The sequence below is a fragment of the Vanessa atalanta genome, chromosome 6 (genome assembly GCF_905147765.1).
Source record: "Vanessa atalanta chromosome 6, ilVanAtal1.2, whole genome shotgun sequence".
Lineage (NCBI taxonomy): Eukaryota > Metazoa > Arthropoda > Insecta > Lepidoptera > Nymphalidae > Vanessa > Vanessa atalanta.
Genome location: NC_061876.1, coordinates 9,015,332 through 9,042,851, shown reverse-complemented (window position 1 = coordinate 9,042,851; position 27,520 = coordinate 9,015,332). Strand labels below are relative to the sequence as shown.

General features: G+C 34.7%; 1 protein-coding gene across 7 annotated transcripts in view; it reads right to left on the bottom strand.

Moving 5' to 3' along the window:
- Nucleotides 1–27,520, bottom strand: part of LOC125064834 (RNA-binding protein Musashi homolog Rbp6) — a 463,574-nt gene that overhangs the window by 14,993 nt on the left and 421,061 nt on the right. For 4 of the 7 annotated variants that reach the window (XM_047672086.1, XM_047672088.1, XM_047672091.1 and 1 more), the window contains 4 exons: nucleotides 16,283–16,365; nucleotides 4,428–4,512; nucleotides 2,540–2,572; nucleotides 1,576–1,656 (listed from right to left, as the gene is read on the bottom strand). In XM_047672086.1, the coding sequence (XP_047528042.1) occupies nucleotides 1,576–1,656; nucleotides 2,540–2,572; nucleotides 4,428–4,512; nucleotides 16,283–16,365 (282 nt within the window). The remainder of the gene's footprint in view (nucleotides 1–1,575; nucleotides 1,657–2,539; nucleotides 2,573–4,427; nucleotides 4,513–16,282; nucleotides 16,366–27,520) is intronic. The other 3 variants (XM_047672092.1, XM_047672087.1, XM_047672089.1) reach the window with 1 other exon arrangement.

The following is a 27,520-nucleotide window of genomic DNA, read 5'->3' as shown; positions in this document are numbered from 1 at the left end:
TATGTTATAGTGTAGTGAAGTGGGTGTTAATATTAATTTTTATTTCTATATTTAATTTGAAAGCAGCACGTTGGCCGTTTCAAGTGATTTTCAAAGTTAATTTAAAATTAATTCGCGAAAAGATCTGTCGTATTTCAAGACTTCTGTTCGCTATATTTTTTTTGTTGCAAAATGTGTTAATTTTATTTAAGGCATCTAATAGTAAATACGTAATAATCTAAATTATTTTGATTTCAATGATAGTTGTGTTAAAAATTGTTTAATTAAAATTTAAGTTGTGTATACCGAGATACATTCCTTTTTTACATTGTTTTACTTTCGAAAGCTTAAAATTAAACACTCTTTTTGATAAAAACGCATACGTCGCGTGCAGTAAAACAGTAGCGTAGAAGCAATTAGCAACAAACTATTTGTTTAACTAATACGAATAAAAAATGCAGTAAATCGGACTCACTACTTATCGGAAAACCAATGTGCTGAGTAAATTGAGCATAGTGTGTATTTACTAATATTTCTGGACGTACATTTTTAATATGTTCGTTATTTTATACAAATCCGGCGGATTAGTGGTGCAATTCTAGGTAAAATTACTGAATTATACGGCGTTAAACAAATAGCGACCGAGTCTATTTGAGCAGCTGCGCTTATCTCCCGCACATAGCAATTAGACAGTTTACGTGACCGTTGAAGATCGGACAGCTTATTATATTGTTCAAATACGTTATAATTGAATAATATAAAACAATTAATAATGTTAAGACTTTGTCGTTCTAAGAGATCAACTGAAATCCTCCAGTTTATTCGTTTAATTAGCGAACGTTTTTTTTCGTCGGTCCGAAATTTACATACAAGCTACCACAAAAAGGACGTCACTTTTCAGTTCGTTTGTTTGAATCTCTTTAAATCTCTTTAAAAGCTTTCGCTGTTAATGAGGAGTAGGCAATAGCGTTATATTAGGCGGTGACGCGGCAGGCGCGCTGCGCGAGGGGTGTGGGGGAGGGCGAAGCTAACGCGGTATTTGCGCTGGAGTGTTTGCTTGACGCGTAGCATTTGAGAATCGTTAGGGAAAATCGTTTGTAAACATAGAACGAGGCGCTCGCATTTGGTCGGATTCTCTCGACCAAATTCTGGAGGTAAACAATAAATAGCATTTCTCAAAACTTGGACGTTTTGTAATTGACGGCGTGGCAGATTTATCTAGATGGCTCAGTCATTGTTAGAGGTGTTAACTTGTTAGTAAAGTTGTTAGTGCGAGTTCACGCGAACTTTTGCCGTTGCTTTTGCGCAAGTTAGTGAAATAGTAGTTAGGACATGGTCACCACAATATAGATTACGAAAAGCCATATGGACCGTAAAGTTACTTAAATGGTTGACGAGTTAGGCGGTTAGCGGATTAGTGTCGATTGCGAATCGTTAGCAGTTTGTGGAATGCATTGTCGTCGGAGCGATTTCACAGATGCATGGCGTGTACATTGTAAACCCCACTGAGCTCGAGTGGGTGGTATGGCAGGAGTGTCGCCAGGTGGTGGTAGTGATTGCCGGACAGTTGGTGGTGCAAGCTCGCCAGGGGATTACCTGCGGGGTATGGCAGCCCGAAGCTAGGATAGCCCGAATAGCTACGTCCTGCCGCGTAGGCGGCGTACGCTGCGGGGAAACCTGTGCAACAAATAAACACATATTAATCGTTAAATATAACCGATATATTAAAAACTTGTCATAATTATTAATTTAGATTGCTTTTAATTTATGTCATTTTAATCAAACATAACAATTGTTGAAGTTTACACTGGTCTTTAAGTCCATATAAACTTTTGATACGTAACACATGTCCCATTGGCCCCATTCTAAAATAGACCCGTCACATAAAAGGTAGGTAAAGTGTACCGTACAAGCTCAGTACGACATCGCTTTGGACATTGTCCAGCAGACGATATTTTGTAAACATCGTTAAATGTAGCGCACTGTCAGTGAACTAACGATGGTCTTATTCAATTAACAGACGTCTTCATGGTATTTCATTAACAAACTCATTCATTTACAAACTAATGCTACACTAGAAACATGAAAAGTTGCGGACTAATATGACATTACATCTAAATGTTACGTAAAAAACAATATGTTTGCAATATCGGCTTTGTGAACATGAAGTCCGGTATAAAAATGTAAATGATCGATGGCCGGACCGTCTACGGAGGCTGATATGATTACCACACCGGATCGTATATCATATTATTGCCAATCAAAATAGTGTATCTGTCAGATCACGTGATCCATTACGGCCGATGGAAGCACACCTCGACACGCTGTTTGATAATCCATTAATTAAGTTTATCGTCGTATCTATTATTTTCAAGAAATAGTCAGTCAGTTGTTTTATATCTGATCCGTTTTGGTATAATCGAAATGTAGGTACTGGACTTTGGGGTAACGTTTTATTATGTACATTGGTCATACACATTCCAACATAAGAATGATCTGGAGATGCGGATTAAAAAGAAATTGGTCGACTTGAATAATATAATGTGAATTGTTAACTTACCGTCAGGAAGAGCACCCAATGACCACATGAAATCTAGAAATGTAAAAACATTTACATAAATTGATCGATCCTTACATAATAATTTATATAATTGTGTGTACTAGTCAAAACATTAAATATTTTAAACATAAGTGTACCGTGAGACACTATTTTGCTTGGCGAGAATGTTCGTGTGGATTGTACAAACATATGTGTAATAAATACTTATATTAAATTTTAATTTAAACATTATTCAAAATTTCTATATTCGACTACCATCCAAAAAGTTTACTAAATGACTTTAATGGGGTATATTAGTTTTCTATCACCAAGATGATAATATATTGACTTAAATAGTTAATCTATTCTACACATTGTTAGTCTATATCTAAACATGTTAAACAAACAGACGTCTTTAAATATTTTAGAAATGATATTTATTAATCTAAATACTACCTTTTTTTTCCTACTTAATAAGTTAATACAATTAATACTATTTATTAGTTAATACGAGATCTACGTCTGATAGTACATAGTCGAGTGTATTATTAACACCTTATGGTTATATGTCACATATAATCGTCTAAGAAGAAATAAAATCAAAATAAACTAAATAAAACTAATAGTGAACATACATACTTCTTAATAAAATATGCTATGCACAATATAATTATAAGTAGTTCAGTTAAAGTAAAGAATTCTAATATTCTATAAGTACATAGTTGTCGTTTTGAATAATTTACCTAATCTAATAAATATATAATTTAAAAAATTAAATAAATACAAAATATATTTACTAAAAATCACAAAACTCATAAGTAACATCGACTGTTCATAGGTACCTCTTTTCTTCCAATGATAACATTTTTTGAAAAGCCGACATCAAGTTGCAAAGCTATTTATAGTAAAATGCTAAAGAATATAAATATGATATAAGAAAATATTAATTCCAAAAAAAAAAATTCGTCGAATTAACCGCATGTAAACATCGTATCTAGAATTTGTTTTCTAAGCTGCATTAGTTGTTTATCATGGATGGAAATGTAGTCAAACTGGCAAGAATCAGCAGTACCATAGGGCCCTTATTCATTATTTCACATTAGAAACTACGTAAAAATCAGAAAAATACCAGGCTTATTGCTATTTCTTCTATCTATTTATAAATCAAATGACTTTAAGCGCCTACTACCTGGTAGAAAAATATTACTCTCTATTACCCTACGTAAAATTGTTCCAGATGATTCTCGTCTACTATCTGATAAAATGTAACCTTTATATAAACCTTTGTATACAACTGTCTCTATAGTTTCTCTAATTTATGCTGGTACACATTTCGAAAATTTGCTATCTAACTGATTTACTAATGGCAATTACTAAAATAAGACACTTTGGATATTATCTGTTTCCTTAGATACATTAAATAATACGCCTCTAGGATACAATAGACCAGAGGAATGTAAGAGATATCGGGGAATGGACAGGACAGTTCGCCAGCGCAGCGCTATAACTCCACTAAACTTTTGAATTAACAAAGACAAATAATTTAGCACAACAAATTAAAAGGGTTGATGGGGGTGCTGTTGGAAGAGAATCGCGGATCAGAGGGGCAAAGGAGTCGGTAGTGTTGAGTGAGTGAGAGGAGAATATAGGGTCGGGATGTCGAGTGCGTGAGCTCCGAGGAGTTCCGAAACTGAGTAGGCTAGGGGAGGTATGGTGATGGGTGCAAGAGTTGGACGTTGGGGGCGCGGGGTTGGGCGCAGGGCAGCAAGCGCACGACGGTACATGGTAGCCGCGCTGGTAGACCCTGCACCCACTCCTGCACCGGTCACCAGCAGCTGCGCCGGCGCATGAATGGGGTAAGGAGCGTACCGAACGCCGCCGGCTGCCACGGCGCTACCTAGCAACTCACCGTAGGCGCCGCGTCCGGCGGCTCTCGTCTTTGCCAAGTTAGCTGGTAGCATGACTTCTTTAGGTTGTGCTTTTTTGCATTCCACCTGTAACAAATTAGAAAAGTTGAAAATTAAAATGAAAAATAATTATTATTATAATAATAAATTAATTATTTCCTAAGTTTATTGGTGTTCTCGTTTGCTTAACGACCGCGAGAAATAAGTGGAACGCCATTAATTGTTTAAGAATTAATTGCTATTATTGTACTTGACAGCACTAAGTAAATATCATCACAAAATTGGGTGAGTCGCAAAATTATGGAAGTAAGGGGGTGACAAAATCAGCCGACAATCCGTTATGCTTCACGGTTCGACTCACAAATTGAATTTTAATATACTTTATTAAGTCAAAGAGCTTACCATTTAATACTTATTGTATGAGATGACAAACTCTCAAAGTTTAGAAAATATTTATTTATTGTTACAATTTACAAAAATGACGAAGTAGTATTTGCGAGAAATAAATTGTTGTCTTTTTTAAAGTCATGCTTAATTCATAAATACATTATGTTAATGTATGTAAGTAATAAAGAAATAACACTTATTCTAATAAAATAACATCCACTAAGGTAAATTAATGTGTCTTATAATTAAACTCTACGTTTAATCGATCCATTAAGCAATTTTAACGAACGGTATGGTTCTCTTCAGCTTGTATCTCCTTCCCCACCCAAGCGGGGAGGTTGGAGGCAAGTATAAATTACCCAATCTACGTTAACCCAAACCTCTTGCAATAGAAATTTCGCTACCAAGTGAAATCCACACAGAAAAGTATGTAGGCTTAAATTATGTTACCGTCGTTTAAATAGATCACTTGGTTATATCCTCTGTTTTTTAAGAAAAATGTATGAGTTTCACATAAATTAATCTTATATCTTTTGACTATAAGTCATTGTTAAAAGGAAAACTTACAAGTCCAAAACGAGTACATTTTCACGAATATACGTTGAATATCTCATGACAAATTGTTACGTTTAAAACCGCTTGGCAGACAGACTAAAACTCGGAGTTACATTTTTCATCGGCGTGCATAATCGCGACGCGTTCTCGTTCTAGGTACGGTACATAAAGTCCCGTCCACATTTGTCACGCGGACGTCACGAGCCGACAAATGAAGGCTTTGCCGCGGCGTTCGCGCACTTTGTGCACTTTGCTCAACTTTCAACACCGACATGGAACTACGTGCTTTTGCATTAACGCGGGGAAGTGAGAGTAAGGCTCCATCATGTGGAGTGTCTTTCTACCAAGTTTTATGCCTAGATAAGGCTGAATAATCAACATGTGAAGTTGAACTTGAAAGCTTAGATTATACAAGCAGTACGTACCAACACAGGTTTTTCATAAGCAATGTTTGTGTAGTTCAGTGTTTTGTTTTATAATTGTAACACAAATAACAAATAAACTTATATGTAAATACAACTTTACCGCTAGAACGTACATTTGTGTATCGCATAAAACAATGGCTTAAAAGCTTTTCATAACACAATCGGTATTCTTTGATTGTTTGCAGCATAAAAGTAGTGAATCGCAATTTGTCACTGCCGATAAAGCTTTACAAATGAACCAGATCTACGCTAGCGCCGTGGTCACCATCATTTGTCCAGCAACACGCAAACTAGGGGGGAAAAATATCACCATAACTGATAAAGTTTAAATGAGATCCAAGTTTTACTTCAACATCGGAATAATTATTCGATTTCGAGATCATTTTCTATCTTTGTGTTAAAGAAAAAAATATAGAACGACAATTGGTTCAATTTTAAAATCAGAATTATACGTGTGTCTATCTACAATAATAGAATCACTTCTGAAGAAAATTCAGTTCGGGATTCAATGTTAATTGATGTCGAGTCGCTGGCGAGCGGAGTGGGAAACAAAAGGTCACAAACAATTCGCATCGGAGTTCGCAATTCCGATCAAGCGTTCGAAATCGCGACGCAGTTTAATGACACGAAAAATAACAAAGGTAAATTGTATTTAGCCCCGCTAGGTAGACGCGCCCCCGAGGTTGTATATTGATCGAACCCCATCGAATAGTATTCGACATCGACGCAAGGATCTCGGTTTAACGGAGCGGACTTAAGATCCTATAGGCTGAAGCTTACTGCCGCTTGAACTTGAGCCTTACTGCCCACAAATTGTGCCCCTAATCCCATCTATGTGTGCGAAATTTAATTGTTTCGCTGGAAAAGAACGCGTTTTATACTTCGCCACCTCCACTGATCACTTGCGACTCGAGGCGTATTAATGCAAATATAAAAGCAGTCATTAAATTTTTACTCCATTGGTTTTGACCGATTTCTTTTTTGAGGTAAAATATATTCGTATGTAAAAGTCAATAAATTTAAATGCCAGTACGGAATAACACGTACTGACGTTGAAATGTGATTTCGTTTTATTGTTAAATATGTGTCGCAAATAGTCAAGAATATTTTGACACAATCGGAAATAATTTTTGTTGCTTGTTATTTATTTCTTCATCGATATATTCAGAAAAATATGCGGCACATGTTTTAATTAACGTTTTCACTTAATGAATACATATAGAAACTGTCTTTCCCTTTATTCGTTAACAATCTTTGATATGAATTATGATGATTAATTTTATTTTGCTATAGAATGAATGTATGAATTCTTTATTTTAAAAGTAAAATGATCAATATACAGTTGTATAAATTAATGTTACGTTCATAGACAGTTTTTTATTACTGTAATAACGTTGTTATTATGTGGAAAGTTTAAACGTTAGAATGACGGTACCGACTTTTGCGAGTGTCTTTGAAGCGTGGAGCCAAGGTAAGAAACCACGAAATATTGCAACTTTTCGAAAGTACAGTATATGTTTACTGTGCTAGTTCATGTATGTTGACGTTAACTGCATTTTATAAGATTTTGCGTTTGTTTCCTTGCACTGTTTTCTTCGAAATTCTTTTGGTGGACGGCGGGCAGCCGGCCAAATAGACAACTTGTATAAAAAGGTAAAATATTACGGTGGTTCTTAAATAAAAATAAACTATTATAATTTACGTGCTTAAAGATAAATAATACGAAAATCTGAAGCAATATTTTCGTACAAACTTCTAACATATTTTGAATTTAGAATAATTTATATTTCATCGTAGTACACATGTGATGTATAGTGCTGGTGTTGTAAGAACACGTTTATGTACGTGAGAGATAAACGAAGACGCAAAGGGGGTAAAGAAGGGGGGGGGGGGGTGTGAGATAAGTTTATCAGGAAAACCTCTCGGCTTCGTATTGACAGAACGTCGCAAGCTTGGCCCTGATTGCCGCCAAACGGAAGGCGAAGTGTGGGAACCGGAGACTAGGTAAGAGCTCCACAAACATGTCCCGAAAAAAAAATTGAATCTTTTCTGATGGGGTATTGATTTAAAAAAAACATTTAATAAGTGTGTAGGTAAGTACAAAATCGTTAATATAATTTAATATTAAAATGCTAAAACCTTAACCTGACTTCTATAATAAGTTAATATTGCAAAGAGCCTTGCTCGGATTTTTAGAATGCCTCATTGAAAAATGACTCTTTTAAGCGCGACCTCTCGAGTCCTTTCATAAAATTTTGATAACTGAAAAAATCTACTCGGAGTGGGCGATGTTACGTAAATAAGATGAGTCACAAATATTGTGCTCAACAGGTCACGGATAATGAACCACTCTGCCGTACCCTGAAAACTCTTTCCATATTTACGTAACTGTTTTGAAGGAACAAGATAAGCGACGGTAGACGCTTTTCCGTTCAGCGTAGGTACTTAAATTGTTTGAGTGTTTACTCAAAGGGAGGAGAGGGGTGTGATGGGCTATAATGCGCGAAATTCAAATCAGATATACGATCAAGTCATCGCCCGTCGCCGATAAGCGGTAACGTTACCTGCAACGTTTCGTAGATAGCCCTCCAGCCACTCGTGTATTTCGCGTCGCTTTATATCGAAACGTCGAAAATAAATTCCAAGATGGTCGCGAGCGACAGATCGTAAAATTATTCTTCAGAAAATCCATACAAAATAATACTATGTTTTCTTTTTTTGTTGTGAATTTTTATATTTTGAATATTTTAATATTTTAAGGGCTTGCATCAGATATATTTCTTAATCTTAAAAATCTCACTCTATTAATCGTCCTATAAGACTTAACCTAAAATGCAATGAAATCAAAACTATTTTTAAACGGCTAATGACTTTACAAAACCTTCACCAGAAGAGGTTTTATAGAATGTAATTTACGATACCTTTACTATACTACCATACTACGCCTTACAAAACCTATTGAATAGAAATTTATATTAACGCGATATCAAAGCCTACAATTGCAGTCGCAGGAAACAGTGTTGAATTTAAAATTATCTTAGCACAGTTACCGTTATAGAAATGTTAGTTAGGCATTAAATATTAAGAGGCAGTGTGGCGCTGCTACGTATATGCTTCTGAAATATTTATCGTGGTAGAACGCGATGTGCGCCAACAGCTATTTCTAGTAAATCGATCGAATCAGTTATGTAGTTCTTCAACAAATGTTTGTTTAACGTTCTTATAAGCTAGCACGTTCGTTAAATATTATAATACTTTGAACGGTAACATTTAATCGACAAACATTCCTACTTATATTCTCATTCGAGTTATTCAGTAATCATTGTTACGTATTACCCAGCGGAATATGCTAGAATGATTAATAAAATTCAAAGAATCAACGGTAATTGAACGACTTGGCAAACGATATACATTTGAAACTCAATATGAATGGTCGTAGCGAGAGTAAAACAAACAAAATGCGTATTGGCAACTACTCAGCAGTGATAGCGGCCGTTTGCAATTGTAAACGAACGCGATTACCGTGGACTCGTTGCTTAACTAATTCGTATCAAGCTTAAGAGCCACTCGAATGTTCTAGAAAAGAATAAAACGGTTGTGAATGGCTAGCGGAGATGGCGACCGCATCGTTTAGTCAATTGAAACGTGCTATAATGAAATTTGTATAATATTAGGTGGAGACGCCGAGCAGAACCTCTATAAAAGTGTTTCCATGTTAGAATTAAAACGATTGAAGAATGAATTCGAAATGAAAATGCAAACGATGTACTGAATCTGAAAAAGTAGCATTAAAGACTACTTATGAGAGCGATTTGCATTTAAGTGTATAATTGTGGAATGTCGGCATCTGTTACGTATGCGTTAATGCAGCTTCAATTTGCAAAATTGGATGTTTCTACGGCAGGCTATGTAGCATCTCTTTTCTCTGTCAAACGCCCTCAGCTTTCATTAGGTAATGAAAATTCATTGGTCAAGTTTACATTACGGATGAGTGCTATAAAAGCAAATCCAATCTTATCGGTTAATGTTATCATCTGGATTCCCTTTTTAAATCTAACATTTACTTTATTCTATACTTAGAAACTGATTATAAATATTAAGATGATGTTCGAAATTAATAGTTGTTCGCGAGTGAGTTTATGATACAAGTATGTACATATTATAAGCTGTAGCAATTAGTAGCAATTAAGTGGGTTGCGTGGAGCGGCTGCGGCGCCTTGTCAGACCGCCACGGACTAGATTAAGGTTTGCGGCATATGGCTCCGGCGCTCGTAACTTGTTTTGCATGAATCTGTACGCGACTTTCATATGACTCTCTAGAGGAAACTCAGTTCAGCACCTCTAATGTAAATGAAATTGTGCACAAGAAATAAAGCAAGACTTCTCGGCCGCTATTTATCGCAGCTAGCGTCTCCTAACTCCCCCGTAATGGGAATGTGGAGACGCACCAAGCGCAGTAATGAACCGGGCTGCTCTAACGTATGGCCTTTATTGATGATATTCGCTTTCGCTATTATTGGTTTCGTACGCAGCTACGCTTTCACAAAAACCGTCGCCTTTGAAAATGCCGCACTTATATCATTTGTCGTGTGGCACCTTGACATATGGCGTAGTTCCCAGGGCTTACTTTCTAAAGGCGGATGGCGTGTACTATAGAATATTTATAACAATGGTAATGTCTATAATTTAACTGTGCGTTTTTCTTGTAGTCTAAAATGGAGCTTAATTATTTTGTTAAAAATAATATAAATTTTCTTGGAATCGAATGTGGTAAATTAAGTATATTCGGATTTGATCGATAGGCGTGCGCGAGGTGCGGGCCGTGCCTTGCCGTGCACCACCTGTGATTAATTAATTTTCTTTCACGCTTCAAATTTAAGTTTGAGTCGAAATCGTTAACGGCCGGAAGGGCCTGTTGAGTTATAATTTACGTCTTTGCGTTCGCCTCAAGTTAGTTGCGTCACTTTTGAATTGCGTGCCGTGTGTGCATTATAACCATTAAATTTATATAGTGTACGTACATAGGAAATTAGGTGGTTGTTCGAATACTGATTGCCGTCAGATTACTATCGAACTTGTAGATTTTTACTTAAAAGCCCAGCAGTGATTAGTCCTAATTATAATGCAAAATATACATACATAATTTGCTATTAAAATTTAATAAGTTATGAAAGTAAAACATTTATGATCACTTGTAAATTTTATTTATTCCATACAATTGTATCCTCATTTTTTTCTAGTTGTTCTATTTCAATAAAAACAAATAAAAGATTAAGAACGGGGCCAAAATTTTAAATTTCATACAGGATAGAAATCGTTTGATCCAATAAGATTGTGGTCTTACTAAAGTACTTGATATATAGGAGGAATAAAAATCGGCTCGGACGAATCGATAAAGCTTAAGGGAGAAGTGTCTGGATCCTGTTAAAACGGGAAGTTTATGGTAATCATGGCAGAGGAGGAACACTTGATTGATTGTTCAAAGCGAATCGAGTGGGGAGGAATGAACGGCCGTAGGAAACGGAGTATCACTCGAACGCTTGAGTAAAAAAGTAACACCCGGTAAATATCCCACTGCTGGACTAACGCCTTTTCATTTTTTATGAAGAACATTTGGAGGTTAGTAAATGTAACAGATTTTCTTTCGAAATATACACGTCAGGGTGTTAACGTACACCTTAATTTCATCAGAGGACCTTGCGTGGATTTGAAACCACATTTTTTGGTGAAACTTTACTTTTCCCAAACACTGTCTCATCTGAATTCATCTCGGAATGGTATCAATTTGTAACACGTGGAGTTTAGGTATCGGGCAACATAAATGAAATCTACCACTAATACCGCAATAGTTAATGATTCTCGCTCCGTCAGCTTTGCAGTCTCCATCCTTATCGAAACGGATGCGCGATGCCTATAGGCAAGGCCATTCTTTAATGGCAGTAACGACAAGGGTGCGTTATACGGTCTTACACTAGCCCGTTAAGACGCTAAGAGAAATGGCGATCGAGGATCTGAAGATTTAAGTGGCAGTTTCAAATGTGCCTACTTTTAGTGTTATTTCCTAAACGGAAACCATTTGTTTGCCTCATGTACGATCGAGAAGAAAAATGTACGCAATACCTAAAATGCTTTCGCAAAAGTGTTTATGCGATTGCTTGAAGGCAAGTGCACTTTTATATCATTGCTCACTTCGCCACTTTTTGAAAGTGCGGTTTTATTTTTCTTTTAACACCTTTAACGTAACGTAAGCGAACGTTTACAATTTAATTGCAATAAAAGTGATTTAATTTAACAAAATCGATTTCACAAAAAAAAAAACGCTTTTACAAATATTGCGTAAATATAAATATATGCACCTCTTCAAGAAAGCGGACGAGAATATGATTGTGTCTGGAAATAAAAACACTCAGAGATATCAAACTAAGTAGAAGTAGATCTGTAACTTTGAAGAAAATAATATGATACAAATATCACGTAAAGGACACCGGTTTTTATTTTTGGTTAAAGTGTGCCCAGTATACACATAACCTTACACGTATCACACAAAAGGGATGACTAGGGTATTATTATGAAATTTCGTGCGTAACAGGTAAAGAAAAGGTTCAGGTATCAGTCTCGCATGTTTAAATCCGGCAAATAGAAATTGATGTTAGGGGCGAAATCCAAACAGCACTATATCTTACACATTCTCGTACATCGCGCGCTTTGTTGCTAAAATTCATAGTAAAGTGAAGCAATTAAGAGAGTAATGTATAAGGACGTAATGGACTGAAGAGAATTTGTTGCAGCATTTTAATGGGGCCCGTATTTATGTTGCGAAATGAAGCTTCACGCTTCTGTATTTAAACTTGTGTCGGATGGCTCGTTTGAATTATTTTTTATTTAATTATACGTCTGTATAAATAAATGTATATGCATGTAAACATTGACATATATTTTGTCTCATCAATTCTCTATGATTTCAATAAAAAACCTCTTATATCTTTTAACGATCTGCAATAAAATATACCATATAACTTTATAGTTTTGATTAAATATATTTTTTTAAGAAAGTTGTTTTGCTGTTCGAAGTAAAGCGAGACATCACCCTATCACTCCGTGCAGGAAGGCGGAGCAGCTATTAGCTTAACGACCATTTTAATATAAGAGATGACGTATTAAATTTACGAGGGCAGCTACTCACAGCGTAAACATCGACGCTGACGTGACGCCTCTATCTTCTTTATTGCCTATGTAAATATAACTATTAGATGTCTTTATGATATGCTAACACAAATTTTTAATGGGTGGCATTGTTTACGAGTCACGTTTAAACTATATTATGCGAGTTACGTTAACATCATCCTCAATGTCAAAATATTATACATAAATTCTGCGTGACGTTTAAAACAATGTACCTACTTTGTAACTCCATGGCAACTTTGTCCCTAAAATTGTTTTACGAAAGCAACGTAAAAATGGAGTTTTACCGTAACATGATCATTTGCGCTGGCACGCAACAAAAGGCAGTAAGCGATTAGTTCCTGCTCCGTCCTGTACACGTTAAAGACATTTTTCGACTACAACCGTCATTTATATAAATTAGTACGTGAAGTAAATAAAAACAAATGTGAAATATAAATAATAAATGAGGCGGCAGGGATATTCTCGATGATAAATCCTCAAGATTACGTGTGTAGGGTTTCGATTCCTTTTGTAATTAGTCGTCAGGATTAGACGCGATAATGAATGACTGGTTTTTATTAAAGACTGCGACGAATACATTACTCGGGCGTATCGTTCGCTCTTTACACACCTCTCGTTTCGCACGGAAGCGAACCGTAATTACTCTAAAACACTACCCATTTGTTTGATGTCTTTGTTCGTTGTTTGCTCCACTTAGGGCGAACATCACCCCCGATTCCTTCTATCCGACGCATGCAGCGAGATTCGTACAGCCATTATGGCACGAAACAATGGGGTGAGGCAAAAAACAAGCATTAATAATCAGGAATATGCATCGACAACGCGGGGATATATCTGTTCCCCAGGCTTTTCAGACTGATAGAACGTCGAAGGGAAACTTTAAGTGACTATGTAGATAATGGCTCTTCTGAACAGTTATAGGTATGTGTCGCCAATTGAGAGTTTCGGATAGGGAATTCTGTGTATGTTTTCTTGTGAGTATTATATATAAGGATTTATGTCTAATTCATTAGCATGTTCATATTTTGTTTATATATTATGGAATGTTTCTTTAACTTTGATAAGACTTATACAAGAATATATGTGAATAATAAGAAGCGCTGAGTTCATATTGATAGATTTCTATAAAGGGTATATAAATTTAATAGTATATGGTTAATTTCGTTTAAGAAAGAAAGTTAGTTTCTTGCCGCTTTTTCTCAGTAGATTTTATATTTAGAATGAGTAACATTACAAACTATATTATTACATACATATAACATTCAATTCTATAACAAGATTCAAAAGCGCTTACTTATAAGAGTATTTTAATTTTAATTCATTACAAGTATTTCTATTATGTAGAGGAGACCTTTGCCGACTGGCAAACAGATCTATAAATGATAACCATATTAGTTTAATTTTTTTAATTTAGTTAGTGTTAGTTTTTTAAGTTAAATTTACTGTAACCTATATATATTTGAATAAAAGGCTATTATTATTATTTTTATTGTGTTATAGACGTATATGTAAGTGTGTTGATGTTATTTTAAGATTATATTTTACCGAAATGTAATGCTGTTACATACAAAACATACTCAGACGACAACAATTGGACGAATTATTCCAGACATATTCCGTATCCCAGCGTTAACGTGTAAAATTACTTTTATACAACCGTTTGTCACACCGAAATGTTATTTAAGTTACCATTTAATTTTACTAAAATTGCCTTATAACAAATAGAGTTAATAACCAACTTTGTAATTCTCTGGTAATTGCTGCGGTATTATACTGTATTTACTTTTATTGACGCTATCAAATGTTTTGGATGATAACAATTAAATACGTAGTTATAATATTCTAATTACAAACGATATTAGAATTATGCAATAACGTCATTATTATAACGTGAACGCGGTATCCCGCGTATTACAGGCTTATAATGTTGTTTAAAAGTGATTATTATTTCATGGTATGATTACATTTGTTGCATTACGTAGCGTGACGCTATCACAAAACACCTCTGCTCTATTACCAGATCTAATTTTTAATTCAGTAGTTTTCGTTCATATTAAACATAATATCATTCATTGATTTAGGCTTATAACATTATATTATGCCATGTTTTGTCATAGGGATGATATTTTTCAACTTGATTCATTCCTTCATAGAAATCAACCTTAATTCTGTTATAGTTATATTTTGGTAACAAGTCTATGCAAGGGTTGTAGTGGCATGTGATTGTAATAGTCTCGTTAAGAGCGGTTTATAATATATTGCAACACATGGACGATAGTACCCCATAACTTACTAGCGGTTTGACATTACTTTGTTTTGTATTTTGCTTTACATGTATTAAGAAATTCTTTGCAAGTAAATATGCTCTTTGCATTTTAAATTTCTGATTTTATTTTTGTAATATAATATATAATTCTAATCTCTAAAGCGTTTATTAAAAATTGATAGCGTATTGACATAAATCGTAATCAAACTTTCTTTTTCATATTTTATTTAAATAAACAATTTTATTTTATACAAAAATGTAATGGTTTTTCGTATTCGATTAAAATGAAATGTTTCTAAGTAGTACGTACAAGATAGTAATGTTTGCCGTTTAAATTTATTTCGTTATATAAATAAAATCATGGCAACATTTCGAATAATCATGTCTCCAGTTTCCCCGGGGAGAAAAATCTAAACACGTAAAGGCAGCTTTAGTGGCGTTTTATTGGCCCTGTTTGGACCGGCGCCAGCTCACTCCTTACTCTAATTGATATTTGGCCGATAATGTTAACATTAAAAACGAATGCGAATAAAAAAGAAAACAAATACATCACTCAGTATCCATAAATGTAATCAGGTGATCTAAATAAAGGACTATTCGTTTAATAAACTAATTAAGATCTATATTGTAGTTTATTAAAATAATAATGGTTCTGCATTTTTCATAACTCATAAATAAATACTTGATTCTTAAAAAAACTATAAAATGTTTTACACACAAAACCTTTTTAATAAAATGAAGAAGTAATAACTTCACATAGTAACACGAGAGACTACTATTGTATAGCTCGTATAAAGTGCTACAAAATTTGTTAAAGTTCATTGTTACACTGTCACTTAAATGAAAAGCTTGCAAAACTTGTTTCGGACCTAAAAACAATTTTTAAATAAATCCTTTTAAAATAACAATATGTTGGCCAACTTTTTCACGAAACTGTATTCAAATGTTACTTATTTATTTAACGTTCTATTTTTAAAATTATCTGACGTTACATTATTCGTTCACTTGATGAATTTAAATAAAAAAAAATTGTACTTACCATTTTGTTGTTGATTTCGTGAAAATGAATTTCGCACACTTTGTCTACTATGTCTTCGCTTTGAAAAGTGACGAAACCAAAACCTGAAACAAAGGAATTATATATAAAATTATTATCAGGAAAGGAAATCGAAAAAAATATTCAATATAATTATGTAAAATACGATAAATTTTTACATTTACACTATTCTGAATAAAGAATGCTAGAGAAACTTGATAGAAGTTTATTTGTCTATGACAATTGAAATTGTTTTAATAAAGCAATACTTGAAAAATTAATTGTCGATCTCAAGAAGTTACTTCGTTAGTTCGAAACGATGTCTACGTCTTTTAATTAAAGTAAATTGTCTTCTTGCTATATTAAAGGCCGCCACGATCCGAGCAAAGAACGTTATCGTCAGATTGCAGATGGAGCCGAAAGATCATCACTTAAACATTTTTCAAAAATTTAATAATCCGAGAAGGTATTGGCGGAAATCGTAGCGATATTTCTTCCGATAAAGGTTACAAGACATTCACGTGGCCGCTGCAAGGAGCAACTTCGCCGATCCGTTCCCATTCCAACTTTAAGGCCCGTACAAGTTTTCCACATACGATTCATGAGTAACAAATTCGAATTACGCATTTGAAACTCAGAACCGCTTTTCGATATTTACAGTATTTCAAACAACAACTCGAAGAGCTCACAGCGTGTCACATATAAACTTTGTAATAGGTCGAAGTATTATCGAAATCACGTAATCGCCCGACGACGAAGTTTTGCTTAAAGTGACAAACAATTCAAGGCGATGCGCAAGCGTGTTTCTATTCGCTAACGATTAAGATACACACGACTGACGTGACGTGTCCACCCACGACGGCAAATAGCATTAGTGAGCCGTTCTGTAAACAGTGGATGCCCCGCCGTGCTTATACTGACATTGTACAACGGGTGGCGTCCCTCGTGTTCACTTGAAAACTTTAACTAGTTCGTCTCATGTCCGGTGACTTGTATTGTAGCTGTGTAAATATTTGTTATGAATTAACACGATATAGTTTGTGTACTATGCAAGGGAAAACTATATTTGGTATGATATTCATTGATTGGATTGCGTTTGTAAATTATATAGTAATTAAAATTTCTATGAATATTAGTTAATATTTAGTTCATCATCCTCAAAATGTCTCATGAGTAAGCCTAAACAAACAATTCGTCCTCTTAATCGAAACTAGGGCGCACTTGGTATTTCACGCGCGGCCGGGTGGCTTTGCGTACGAATTGAGTCAAGGATAGTAACGCCCCGAAAAGGCAAATAGGGGTTTTGTTGAGTTTCATAGATCGTCGTATTTTCTTTATGCTTTATAAAGTCGCTACAACGTGTTTAGTAAACAGGATACAACAGTTTTACATTGTTATCGAAGAAAATATATTCCCGGTCATTATTGTTAACAATTTTTAAACAATTATATCAGTCAGTACGTAAAGTTTGAAAAAATATAAGTAAGAAGCAGGAAACTGCAAAGTAAAACATAGATTTAAGACAGTTACGCTGTTGAAATGAGGGTAATGTCGATTTTGTCCGTTATTTATGCGGGACTGTAAACGGAATAAAGTAGGGAGCAGGCAACATCGGCGTCCGGTGAACAAAGTTATATGCGGGCACAACGCTTCTGCAAATATTAAATCGGACCGTCAACTCAAAACAAACTACTTCACTTGAAGTATAAGTATCTAATTTATATTACTATCTAGTTATTACTATGGAATCTTAGTAAAAGTAACATAATATTCGCGAGTTGGAAATGAAACGTAAAGAGAATGGAGAAAATGGTTTTGTCACTGACCACGTAAAAAGTTTCAGATCTCACGTTGCTTTTGTGTATTCGCTGTAGATAAATGGGGCATTTTAGTGAAATTCGTCCGCGTCACTTCTCGTAACAAAAGAGAAGATAAATAATCTCTGCGTAAGAAAAGGATTTTGTAAACATAATTATTTAAAGTCGCAATTGTTGCTCTGGATGTCTTCTAATGAAAGTTCTTCGAGGACGTTTGAAGAAATTAACTTTTTTTTCACTTTCAATTACGGCTTAGAGTCTTCATTGTTTAGAGGCTATTGGATTAGAATCTTACAGATCGCTAGCAATTAAAATGTCGCCTGGGGCGATATTACGATTAATAGGCTATACTGTTAATTATTATTTTAATCACCCTCGATAATGTTATTCGGAATTAAAAAATACTAGTAACGTTTTAAGGATGTATTATTGTTAAATAAAATAATTTACCTAGAAATGGTTTAACGAGCTATTACTAAATATCATCATTTATTTATTGATTGAATATATTCAATAAATAAATAAATTACGATTTCCACCTTGGAAAGGTTCGTTATTTTAATATTACAACAAAGTTAAAGCGAAGATTATGAATGTGTCTGCCAATATCGAATATCTATCTCGACACATCTGTCGGGCGGCACGTGGGGCTGACAGGGGGCGGGCCCCGCCCGAATCAGGGCAGGCAGTATAATCTGCCCCGCACTGTATGAAACACCGACCGGTGGCGTTTATGAGGCTATAATAACCGTATAAAACGCGACTTATTGTAGGCGTCGATAACTGACTTCGTACAGTCCTAGACCTTCACTTCGTGACACACACCGAGTTCATTTTTGTACAAATTCGCCGCTACATTCCCAACTATTACCGCACCTGATTACACGGAACGCCAACACGTTTAATTGACTGAAGCAATGTGAACTATGAAGTGAATCAACGGTATTCGCTACGACTATTTTCGCCCTTGTTTTGTATGAAATAAAAATAACGTTCTAGGTTCGCGGTAACAAGCAAGTTTTCATTAGGAGTGAACTCAACAAGCACTCAGATGAGCAGCGGAGAAGTTGTCCGCTGGCCGCGCTCGACGTTCAAACTTTTGTTATTGTTTCGCTTCATTATTGTAATACGAAATACGCAGCATTGTAATTAAGAGATACTAGGGAGTTGTCACATCTGATGAAATAGTTTCACGAAAGTTTTATCAGCGTAGTCTCATCATAATGAAATGTTTGCTCCATAAATAATAAACGGATTGCTTGTGCCAGATCATCTATGATAACAAGTTAATAGCGATAGTTATTAGCTAGATGGACTTCGTATTGAAAAAAAGAAATAGACCACACAATCGGCAGATCGGCGATCGATGCTATTAGAAACCTATTAACTGTTTCATCCATTGTGTGTTAACCTACAGATAGACATGGCTTTTATTCATATTGTGAGATATTCATCTTAAACATACTGGATGTATAATACCTACATGCGAACATTGAAAAGTAATCACTACATTTCTATGCAAACAATTTATTATACAAAAAGTTTTTCTAAATATCATATATATTTTACTTAGGGTAGGTTAGTCATCAGATATTCTACCGCCAAACAGTAATATTTAGTATTTTTGTGTTCTGCTTTGATGGGTGGGTGAGAAAAACTACAGGCTCGAGGAACATAACATCTTAGTACCCAAGATTAATTCCATTGTCTATGGGCGTTGGTGACAATATCCTATTGGTGGCCCATGAGTCAATCCGTCTAATTATATCATAATAAAATGACAAAGTTTTTATGCTATAGGTTGGAAGACGGGAAATAGGTTTATCTCTATTATTTAGCAAAGAGTTTTTATTAAACTTCGCAACATGCAATAACCGAACAAACAGCACGTACTATTAAAGTTACTGCTAGTATCGAATGTTTGTTTGTATTAAGATTTGCCTTAGGCTCCAGTTGAGCTGGTAGTCGAATAACTACACAAAAAGTATTGAACATGTTTGAGAATATATGCAAACAGTTTATCTCTATTGCCGCTCCCAAGAATAATACACACTCCTGATTCCAAGACAAATATGTGACGAGAGGCTAATGCATTCCAAGCGAGGTATTCTAAATGCAAACTTTCGGCAAGCGAAGAAAATGGCGGATAAAAGCTGTTACAAAAAGAATTGGCTCCTCTTCATTTTCTCTATTGTGAAGTTGAATGGAACACAAACAATCAACTTTCTCGTGGAGTTGATTGTGTGGAGACACCCTTATTGTCTACGCTCAGGTAAATAAAGTAGAAACACAATTGGCCCGTTACTTTGTGCGTCGGCTTTTTCAACTTTTAAATTCTTCTACTTCAATCTTATTGTTTTCGTCAAGTTTAAATATCCTTTCATCGAGACGTTCTCCGAAAAAAATCGCTAATGTTACTGAAGAACGCAAAAAGAAATGACGGCATAAATCAAAGCCATCGAATTTTAGAGCGATACGTCGTAAGAGAAATATTTGATAGAGTAGCTGTTAGGCCGCAACCGGTGGAGTAATTTATCAAGGGCGGCGGAACCCTCGTCCAATCGCTTGATGGCAATGCCATAAATATTTGCTTTAATAAGATTCTGTCCCTTTTATTCGTGACTCTTGTTTTACGACACACTTTTGCTCGCAATTGCGACCATTGACCTAGAGCAGCGTCTGCGCATTATTTTTTTACTATCGGCATTTGCAGTAAAACGTCAGTAAAATCCATTATATCTTAAAACCTCGGCAAAGTATTTTTCGTAAAATGGTTTAGAGGGCAACATTCTATAAATAATTCTCATAAACACTTAAGGGGAAGATGATGAGATGACAGTTATAAATGAATTTTCAGCGAAAATTAAAAGGTAAGCGAGTATAAATCCAAAGGTAGCAACGCCGTGAAATTTGCATATACTCCCCACAAGGGTGTACTTAGGAGCGTCTAAGAGCGATTATTACCCAAAAAAGAACATTAAATTAAAAATAATTTATATGTTAAGGGTATTTGTAATCTTTTATGGGCTGTAACTGAAAAGGGCCTTACGGTGAAAGAATGCGTGAATTAAGATCTTGTTAGTCTAATGTGGTACTTTCGAGTTGTTTCGCGAAGGCCGTTTCCGTCGAAGAGGCTTGAGCCTTCCCATGTTAGTTTAGGACCTCGTAGACCCCGTAACTTAAGCTAATGGCAACCTAACTTATTTGCCCGACTAAAATACTTCCGCCAATGCTATCTTACGGTTGTAAGTAGGTTATATTATATTGTAAATGACGCCACTTTGAGATATGTATTTGTATTGTATAACGCAAGTGTACTCGTATATTTTTCTTTCACGAATAAGATATTATATGATCAAATTGGAATTACATGCTGAGATACGAGAGCTTCTATAAATTAATTACATTTTATTTTGATGCAGTAATATTAAGTCTGACTATAAGTTCCTTGTCAAATCGATTTGAAATCGTTTATTTTTTAAATCGTGCTTGTGATATATTGGTTATAAGTTTGTACTGAAAAATGACATTATATATCGCAAACATTAATCAATTCTATACAGTTACACGGACGAAGGGATATGTGATGGTATCGGTTGTAACTAATTAGTGCAATTAAGCGTGTTATCGTCTCATCTCGGTAAACACGTGGGCGCCATGCTTTGACGTGCTCTCGTATACAATATAGGACTTATAATACATATATTTATTTAATAACAATGCATCTTAGGAAATTAAGAATATTGCGAAAATTGGAAATTTCGTAATGTTTTCTGTTAAATAAAAATTATTGAATATTATTGATAACAATTATCTTGAAACTATATTAGTCTTCAATTATATGTTCCGTTTGAATACAAGATTACAATATATCGTTAATGTACACGATATTTGATGGCAAAATGTTCGACGTAATTTAATATATTAATAATATTTATCTTTATAGTCGAAATATTTCATAAGTTTTGTTTGAAGTTTCTAACAAGAAACATGTTTAGGGATTGAGGTATGACTTATAAGTTAAATTAATAAAGAACCTTTAGAAACCACCGCCTTATTTGGTAATGAAAATTTCTTTGAATTGGTTAATTCAATTTATTGTAAACAGTATACCCACATACATATCTTATTCATTTTAAATTACATTTTGTACAATTATAATACCAACGGATATTGTGGTATGTCGTTAAAAGATAGTTCGACATTTCTATGAAATAGTATGGGATTATGTCACCATCTTTGGTCCAGCATGATTGTTGCGGTGAGATGGGATCGCCGCGTGAAGCGCGTAATCCCGCCGGAAAGACGTGCCCGAGAGGCGCGGGAAAGGATTTGCAGGATCATCGGACGGTATACTAGAATACCCTTGTCGTGGTTACAATACAACTTGTGACAACGTCCTACAACTATTCTACGATTCACTAAGATGTATTACATTGAAGTTACAAAATCAATATCGGAAACTAACGCGCCGCTAGATATTTTAATAATAACCTCGACCTCTATAATAGTTATTAATAACGGCCTACGTAGTACGTACCTTCCCCAGGCGGCTATTTCATAATTCTACGATAATCTCGAAACACGAAAGCGTTTTAATAAAGATTGTTCGCTCATAAATGTTACGAGTGCCGATATTAAATTTATTCGATGTCTGGGAAAACTCTTATAATATGAAAGTTGCGGTGGAGTGCATGGTTCTGATAATATCGTTTTAATTGCGTACGGCGGGGAGGGAGGCGAATTGTGATGCCGGCTGCGAGCCGAGGACTTGCGCAGATTGTCAATGAAGACGCCGATCGCACGTACGCCACGGTTCACTTGTTAGGAAGACCGCAGTGGGAAACCCAAATATTTACTATTGCAATCGAAATACAAAACTTTGCACTCGAAAAAGAGCCATCTTAAAGTTTGTGAACGTTGCGAGGTCGTATTTCGAGTTGTCCTCTGCTGAGTTCTCGAGTGACCAGTCTGAACCGGGACGGTTTATTGCTACCACGCTTATTTGCCGAGCACTACAAAACTGTTTCCGTACTGATTTGGGCAATATTGTACTTCGATTTTTACGTTAGGTCTTTTAAGATGTTTTCTTTTCTTTTAAAAATCAATTGTTTCATGCATTTTCTTAAATGTTTTAAATCATACTATTGCAAAAGGTAACAATTATGTACTCACTAACTATAAATATTATAAAAGGCGATTTGTGAACTTCAATGAAAAACATATAAACTTCAAAAGAAAATTTTCATATGAATAGTTATACTAGCTTTATTTTCATAAACATTCAGCTTCTGTAAAACGTCGTCAAATGCCACTATAACCTAATAAGAGGCTGTAAGAGATGTGGCCACTGAGTACACCAGCTCCCGGCTCTTAAATATGCCAACACAACGGAGTTTTATTAAAAAGCTGGAGCGGCCTTTTAAGTCGATTCTTCATACAATACCGCTCTATCCGCCGCTTTGTTCTCACACACTCGTAAGGGCTTGTGCACACAAGCACCTGATACGAGTGGCGCACAATAAGTGCAGAATGTATTTACGCAGCGCGATTACGCATCGCTCGCTAGGCGAGATCGAGCGATGAGTGATTGTACAGTATGCGACAAATCTGTCACAATACATATAGTACGTGTTATGAGTTCCTGGTAGCAAAGTTCTTTTTTAAAATTTTAATTGGGAAATCCTTCTCTTTTGCGAATCGACTTCTCGAGTGAGTGGAATTAAAATGCCGTGTTTTGTTTATTATTTCCAAATACTTTAATCGATTCCCTATTCTTCGATAATTGAGAAAGTCTAGAAACGTTTAAGTTAGCATAATGTAAAACAAGAAACAAACTCTATTTACAAATTGAATTCTTAAGTCGAGTGAAGGCGTAGGCTAAAACAGTAATTCAATGAAATAAGCAATTGAATAATTTAGGCATATTCACGAGAAGAATCAGTAATACAATTACCAAAAGTCTTTTAGGCCATTAAAATAGCCGGTACATGGTAATCAAGCGTTATTAATCAGATTGCAATTCTACAGGTAGGTCGCTATAAAGATTGTTATAAGAGAGAGTTAACTGCGCGAAGTAATCGTAGGCTGGGGTCGTTTTACGAGTCCGACTTTGCATATCACAACAGATGTTTGAACAATAAAACTGGAAGAGCCGCACGGGTATTGTGTCGAGTTGTTACTTGTATAAGTGTATCCCTTTGATCGCTATAATAATTATGCTCTCCTGGTACTCAGTGGTGTATACCGAAGGATTGAGGATTATAATTTGAACTTTGTCATGTTAATAAATAGGGTTGGTGAAATTTTGTGTAAAATTTCATTGGACTCATCAGTTTTTAAGATTTTGTCATAAAATTATGGAGCAGCCTCACTCTGGTGGCTATATATATGACCACAGACCCGAGGTTCGGGTTTATATAAAGTTTATTGAGTTTTTCTGTCGAAAATACTCAGGAACATGTCTTAATCTGGCAGTTGGGTGTGTGTGTTCTCTAGTGCCTCGGAAAGCACGTAAAAGCATTGGTCACGCGCCTCATCTCTTTCCGGTCGTGTTGGATTGGTGTCCTATATAAATATATATAGATTCTTAATTATTTAATGAATTTAAATAAATTACGTCCATATGTACCCTAGTTAAAAATATTTATGTATAATGCAAATATCATAATTTACCGAAATATCCGTATATTATGATTTTTCACGAGTAAGCATAGGATCAAACACATATAACTTTTAATAGCTTAAAATATTAAGCTTAAAATATGATACTTATACGGGTGCAAATTTAACAACAGTATAACTAAAATTGTTAAATTGTTCGCGTTAGTACGGCTAACCAACGAAAATAGTAAATAGCTTAAAATTTTCGGACACATTCGTGAAACGTAACGCAAAGCCAGTGACGTATTTCATGTTGAGTATTTACGTGGAAACTTTTTTGAATTGAACTAAAATGTTATGTTCGGGCTTAGGTTTGGCCAGAGTTAAAAAAATCTAAATAAATAATTCGCAGCATCTGATGTTTTACGTTACTTTATGTTTTGAGATAGCAGATTTTCATCGTTTTTAATCATCATTACATAGTATAAAACAAAGTCGCTTACCGTTGTCTGACCCTATGTATGCTTAGATCTTTAAAATCACACAACGGATTTTGATGCGGTTTTTTTAATAGATATATTGATTCAAGATAAAGGTTTATACGTATCATAAATGCACTGTATAGTAGAGAAACACTGATAAATAATTTTAGAGGTTTCTGAAGTGATGTCGAAAATAAACACATTTTTGCGCTTACATTGCAAATGCGGGCTGAACCCTACGAGATTGATCAAAATAATGAACTACAGTATTGTACACCTTCTAAAAGTCTTCAATACAAAATAACTATCTTTTATTCTTTACTTTTAACGAGCAATATAGGCTTAATTTCGAAGCGATTTTAAGTAATACAGAATTAATCCTTATCCAATTAAGTACCATAAATACACTGTGCATTTAATATAGATCAATACGGCCCTTTAATTTTAATGAATATTTTGGAAGATATTTTAAAACGCAGGGATATAGCGGTTTGTTTTGTCTTATAACTAAAAAACTATGAACGTTGTTTTTATAGTATCAGCATTGCACCCGTGCGAAGCCGGGGCGGGTTGCTAGTATTTTATATAAGAAATATCCATTTCGTTTCATTCACGATTTGTTTTACATTTAAAAACATAAGCAACAATTTTGTGTTGTTGTTAACCCAGTATGTGTGTATCCAACAAGCTTTGTTAAAAAAAAATGTCGTAATTTTTTTATAGTAAATAAAAACAACGAGCAGGTAAGGCTTATTTAAGTAAGTTTGAATAAAATAATAGCGAGGTCGGAGCGAATGCTAAGCGTCCGATTCAAAATTATAATGCCTTACATTTAAATTTGAATCTGTCCAGAGCATTCGACGCGGTGACGTCGAAAGAGTATTACTTATGAATCAATAGTTAATGAGTATCAATGGGGCTTTCGAAACTCCAGCCTCTGTGCATCGTTGGCGCATCATTAATATTGAAAGTTACGTAGACTCCATTGTCTCTCGAGTGGTCGCCTTTGTATATTATACGTCGACTTCTCTACGGAAATGAACTACTCATTTCCTTTAGTACAACTTTTCCTTAATACTATATTGGCTCTTTGCGATATTGTTTCTTTCGGAGTTTTTATTTTTGGTTTTTAACGAGCTCTCTTTAATCTTCGTATACGAGTAGATGTAATTAATGAGGGGTATTGATAATTATCAGAATGAAAACGATTGTTTTCGTTACATGTAATTATTTCTTTTTGAAGTTGTTCGTAATTAATATTCGGTTTAAATATTTTTTTCATTTAATATTTAAAACGTGAAAATATTTTCACCGAATTTGTCCCAAATATTTGAAATTGCTCGCACGCGGATCTCGAGACGAAAGCGGGAAGCCAGTACTTGAATAAATGATGTTTTTATGACTCTATTAAAATAATAGATAACAATAACTCACATGAAGATATTTCTACGTGATATTTATAGGTATAATATAATAGCATGTTTCGGCTTTCTAAGTATAACTTTCGTTTTTCTTTCTCTGGATTACAGTTCCCCAGTGGAACATAAATATAAAGAGTCCCGCGGTTCAAGGCGCTGTCCAAAGTTAAGCCTAAGAAAAATAAACTGACCTAAAACGATTTTACTCATTTAGAACGGTATTAAAACCTCTATATATAAAATAAATAGTCTTTGCCTCTCGATTGGTTTAGAAGAGATTATATTGACATCAATTATGTTATCTGAACTAACCTCAAAATCAGCTCAGTGCCGATAATGTTCCGTTAGTTATAATAACATTAGAATTTTATCATTATACTTGAAAAACAACTTTTCGTTTTAATGGAGAAGAAAAAAAAATACTATCGAAAAAAAAAATCTCATAAGAGATCGAAAACGTAAATAAATATTTTGAATTAAAAAATATAACAAATTGTTGTACTTACAATATATAGTTGATTATATTTATAATTTTAACTTAGAATAAAGAACACAAACATTTGTCAAAATAAATTCTCAGCTGCGAGGTTTTCTCACGCTTTGTGATAAATTAATAATTTCGTACCTCCTTAAGAAAACAACCCTGAGTAAAATCTAATTTCAAGTTTATACAAATTGTACTCCCGCCTTTTAACTAATGATCGTCGTTGAAGACAAATCTCGTCCTGTATGAAGTGAATTTTAAAATATTAAAGATTTGTAACGTTACAGAAATCTGTAAGAAACGTAATACGTAACGGAAAATTATCTAAAATGTTAATACTTTCTGTCACCTATGTTTTAAAATCTGAAATTTCAAAGACATGTAATTAAAATATATAGCAAATTAAGAAGTCGTTATTATTTTTATTATTCATTTTT